We start from the raw sequence: 5,533 nt of genomic DNA, 5'->3' as shown, positions 1-5,533 counted from the left end.
TAAATATATATATATATATATATATATATATATATATATATATATATATATATATATATATATATATATATATATATATATATATAAACATTTTTTTTATTTGTAAGTCTTGCATGTGTCTATCATGCTCATACATGCACATGCGCGTACACGTACCAAAAGACGACAAATTAGCTGTCAATTTTACTAGCTATGTGTCCTCAAAATCAAAGAGAAGAGAGATAATGATCTTAGGCTAAGGACAACTACACACACACACACACACACACACACACACACACACACACACACACACACACACACACACACACACACACAGACTTAAACTACACTGTCCAAGGACTATAAGCACTAGATTGACGGATCAAGGAGAACTGGCGTTGAGACAGAGAAGGGTAAATGTGATTATCGCATGACAGGCTTTAGCTTTCTTTTAGTGAGTTGATAAACTGTGAGGCACGCATAAAATTAAAGTTGCTATGATTAAAATTGTGTCACAGAACAGCACATCCTATATACCCTCTCTTCCATAAATGAAATGAATATTTTGTTGGTTAATTTATCATTCACTGAAGGGAATTATAGAGCAGTCGTCTACATAAAGCCAAATGACATATTACGTATTTATAAACCAGACTCATAATGGAATTGGACTGCCTACTTTTACCTTTTAACCCCATAAGGTGTACTATAGAGAATAAGAATGGACAATGCACACTTTTATTCCACACAAGATACCAGGATACTGCCAGTTAAATATTGAACACAATTTTTTAAGCGACAAGTATTTGTTTTTTATATAAACTAAATACACTTTATATATATATATATATATATAGTTTGTTCTTTGTTTTTTTTTTCCCTGCCACAGATAAACTGTTAGAGATTGCCAATAAAAGATGAACAAAACTTTTTTTTTTCTTTTTTTTTTTTAATTTTAGGTCTAAATTTCTTTAGTTTTGTTTTGAACTAAAGAAATTTATTTCATTTGTATTATATTTTATTTGTATTCTTTAGTTTAACATGAAAAAAATGATAGTAAGAAAAAAACTTTACAGTTAGACCACTTTCATCAACAAGGACATCAACAGTAATGGTTAAAATATTTAAATGTGATGTCTCATCTTTCCATTATCGCCAATAATTAATTAAGAGTCCCTTTAGGATCTGTGAGGGCTTGGCAGATTTGTAAACAGTGGCACACACTAAACTACCTAGTGAAAGAAGAGGACACTGCAAGCTATCGTTTATCTGGGAAATTAGAAACTGCTAAACACCTCTCATTGAATCAACCTTTGATAGACAGTCTTTCTGTTAAAAATGTGAGATATTCTAAGGCAAATGTATTCTCACCCACTTAGTTCTGTCATCAAAAGAGAATGCCTTATTGTAAAATGAAGCCATGTGATATCCTGAAACAAATATTAACTATTTCTGGGTTATCTGTACCATTGTTCTCGGGAAAAGAAAAGCACTGTCCCAGAAAGAAGTGATTCCCAGGCATTCAGCATTTAGCAAGCACGCTATTTTAGTCCATCTCCCTCATGGGCTGATCACTGGCTATGCTCTGATCCCTTTGTCCATCACAGAGACAGAACATTTTCAGGCTAATGCAACTGGACCCTCACTAATGACAGCAAATAGCCCTGTCGGTTAGATGACAGCAGCTGAGAACAATACTTAATGTTGACATCACTTGCTATGTGGATCTATTTTGGGTTTCTTCCTTTTATAGTGTGCTGGTTGGAATTGTTGCGTAGCCCCCTAGACAAAGCACATATAAAGGCTTTGGAAGAAGCGTTCCAGGATCACTTTCTATCTGCTCAGGTTCTTGTTTGTTTCTCAGCAAGCGTCAGCTCACCTCTGAATCCCTTTGCAACATGCCACCAAAGAAGATTGAACCAAAGAAACCTGAGCCCAAAAAGCCAGAGCCTAAGAAAGATGCAGCCCCAGCTGCTAAGCCAGCTCCACCTCCAGAGCCACAGCCTGAGCCACCCAAGGAGCCTGAGTTTGACCCCAAAAGTGTCACTGTTGAGTTCACCGCTGACCAGATTGAAGAGTTCAAGGAAGCCTTTACCTTGTTTGACCGCACACCAACTGGAGAAATGAAGATTACATATGCCCAGTGTGGGGATGTCATGCGAGCTCTGGGCCAGAATCCAACTAATGCAGATGTGCTGAAAGTGCTTGGTAAACCACGGCCAGAGGACATGAGTACTAAAATGGTGGACTTTGAGACCTTCTTGCCAATGCTGCAACACATCTCCCGTGCAAAAGATCAAGGCAACTTTGAGGATTTTGTGGAAGGGCTCAGGGTTTTTGACAAGGAAGGCAATGGCACCATCATGGGAGCAGAACTACGTCATGTGCTGGCAACACTGGGAGAGAGGATGACAGAAGATGAAGTGGATAGACTGATGGCTGGACAAGAAGATGCCAATGGATGTATCAATTATGCCTCCTTTGTAAAGCACATTCTCTCTGGGTAAAAAGTGGACATTTAATCAAAAAGACTTAATTTTACATAATTTCTTTCACTTAATATTTGACCAGTTAAAGGTGATGTTGTCATTCACTCTGTGACATGTTACATGTTAATACAGTGAAATCCAAGTAAGAGAATGAGGACTTCCATAAAGAAAGATCAATGAATAAAGGAAATATGACTACAATATGCCTCATGAATGTAATTTAAATACATCTATCATTTTAAATTTGATGAGAAAATGATGGGTGGAGAATACAGACAAAAGCACTAATTTAATGTGCATTCGACTTCTCACATCAACTGTGTTAATTTGATTAGTCCAAAGTACTGTTGAGGCATACATGCAAACACAAGATTTGTCTACTAAAAAAATACAGACCTGAGTCTACTTTACTTTTTTACAAAAAGTCTTAGAATGAGTACGTTTGTCATTGTAGTTGCAATGCATCAAGATATACCTACACTTTAAAAATTTTAAAAAACACATACACGCACACACACACACCTACACACACACCTATCCAGTTCCCGCTGACAATTGTAAGACAAGTGCACCAGGGACTGACTTCCTCATCACTTTTGCAGTGATCGATAAACAATTTGTTTAAATCAATGAATTCAACCTGCATAATCTTACTCAGTGAATAATGCACATGTATGTTTGTTTAACTTGAAAGAATCACTTTGTAGGATTTAGTTATCTCTAGCATTGAGTTGGAGATTGCAACCAACTCCCTTATCCATTCCCTTCCAAGCGTGGCCCTGTCTAGAGCTACTGGTTTAACCATCCCTGCATTTGAGCTCTTGGCACATTTTATCAAGTTAGGTTAACACTAGCAGCACTATGTCTTAGGAGAGAGACTGGGACCTAAAGAAAGTACATTAATCAAATAAAGACTGGGGCCAAGGGGGGTCTCTATTTCTCACCTTAGTTGAATAAATGTTGCCTGGAAAAGAAGCAGTTATGTCCCTAATTTATTATCGTTCCAAAGTAACAAAAATAGATGGCCTTCAATAATAGTGATGTGGTAACTAATTAGTTCTAAATAAGAATTATACATATGAATTCAAAAATCACACCTTAAATACTTTCAAACTACAATATATAATGTTTTTAGCCCTGTAATGATTTTAAATAGTATTACAACATAGACCCAAGTATTGGGCCACACCACATCACTTTTCTGTTTTCCTTGTAACCTAACAACCATAATCAACACTGCACATACAGTACCAGTCAAAAGTTTGGACACACTTTTGACTGGTACTGTAGATTGATGAACACAGAAGAAATAGCTATTTCACTACCTAGAGGCATTATTAAAAATTCAATATTCCATTGCCATAGCTACTCCATTTTATATGCTATGATCTGACACTTCTTATTTTACAAAGAGGCTAGAAAGACATATTCATGAATGTGGTCTTTGTTTCTATTATCAATCCCTCAATGGATTTCACTTGTGCAACAGTCAGCATCCCTAATTCTAATGGACAAATGCTTTTTTTCCAGAAACAGAATTGACAGGTCAATGTTTGTTGTGGCCATTTATTTTTTATTTTTAGATCCTGAATAATTTTAGGGCTACTACAGGTAGCCGCCAAGAGTCAGCAGCATGGGTAGTGTTCAAAACATTGCTGCTAAGAATGCCCTTTTAAAGTCCAATGATGGTTACGTGACAGTACTAAGTCAGGGTTCTAATGGCCCCACCTGTTTGCAAACTGTGGTGATAGTGATCCATTCCCATAGCTAGCAGCTGAAATTCTTAGCCTTGCATGAGAGTACTTGAGCCTGGTGCAGTGCCGGGCAATCAACCACTAACTAGAACCCTGCAAGTTGATTAACAGGTAGGCACATTTTGTTACTGATGGAGTAGAAATGATGTCAGCTAGATGGCTGATGTTAAAGGCCCTTAAATCCCCAAGTGCTCTCCATTACTGAACAGGCTTGTCCCAAGTTAACTCTTGCTTTGTGCTATCTTCTGTCACTCTCCCACTTCTAGTTCTTTTCTTACTCTAGTAGGGCAGCTCTTTTTCTTTGAGAGGGTTGTATTTCTAGAGGTGTTTGTGTCTTTGCCATGCCAGCTAACTAAAGATATCGACCAGTATTACTAGCTGGTAAGTGCTTCTGGGTTTGTTTGCGCAGTTGGTGATGTACTTCGTCTTTGCCATAAATCAAAAATAATTTAGCATAGGAAAAATCCAGCCTGGTGGCAGGCTGGATTACTTACTATTACTATTACAAACACAACAGATTTCATTATTAAAAGTTTAAACAAAAATTTCTATCTGATGCCAAACCTCCTCGCAGTCTCCTTCCAGTTGTACATACCTAAAACAAATCAAATAAGAAATATTCAAGAGACATACCAGTGACGTGCCCAAACTACCTCAACTGATTTCTTTTGATGGAGAGGAGCAGCAGCTCTGCGCTGAGCCCCTCTCAAATAACTGAGCACCTCACACACTCAAAGGGAGAGCCTACACAACCTTTGGAGGAAGTTCATTCCCTTTGTTTCTATCCTTGATTCTTTTGACAAGTTTGTGGCATTGGGTGAGGATAAGAATCTAGATTACCAGTAAACTATGCAAAGCCAAGCTCCGTGGTCACTTTCAACTTTTAATTTACCACAACATATGCAAACTCTGAGCTATCCATCTGTCCATCTTGCAATCTACTCTTCTTACATTTTTGATCAAGACCCTAGAACTTCTCCACTTGAAGCAGCAACTCATCCCCATCCCAGAGTAGGCAATCGAGCATTTTATTTTTTTGTTTCTCTGCTTCAGATCTATGGCTTTAGATATGGAGGTTTGAATTCTCATCTCCAGTTGCAAGATGCAAGCTGCAGATCATCATTCATGAAACCAAAATGACCAAATCATCTGTTAAAAGCAGAAACATGAACCCGAGACCAGTCCGACCTGTGCTACGAAACAGTCTCATTTTTTGATTAACAACAAAAGTAAACATGCTGTAACTTTGCAGGCTTAGCTTGTTGTTGCCATTCTCACGTTATTTGATTTAAATCAATTTAAGAATGA

At 37.5% G+C, this 5,533-nt stretch overlaps 1 protein-coding gene across 1 annotated transcript; it reads left to right on the top strand.

Annotated features, from left to right (window-relative positions):
- The first annotated feature begins 1,823 nt into the window (after positions 1-1,823).
- Positions 1,824-2,672, top strand: cmlc1 (cardiac myosin light chain-1). Its single transcript, XM_030742499.1, has one exon. It carries the CDS (start codon positions 1,881-1,883, stop codon positions 2,487-2,489), a length of 609 nt encoding a protein of 202 aa, XP_030598359.1. The 5' UTR covers positions 1,824-1,880; the 3' UTR covers positions 2,490-2,672.
- Positions 2,673-5,533: the final 2,861 nt, after the last annotated feature.

Source organism: Archocentrus centrarchus, chromosome 12, assembly GCF_007364275.1.
Source record: "Archocentrus centrarchus isolate MPI-CPG fArcCen1 chromosome 12, fArcCen1, whole genome shotgun sequence".
Taxonomy (NCBI): Eukaryota; Metazoa; Chordata; class Actinopteri; order Cichliformes; family Cichlidae; genus Archocentrus; species Archocentrus centrarchus.
This window is presented reverse-complemented; position numbering and strand designations above follow the sequence as displayed.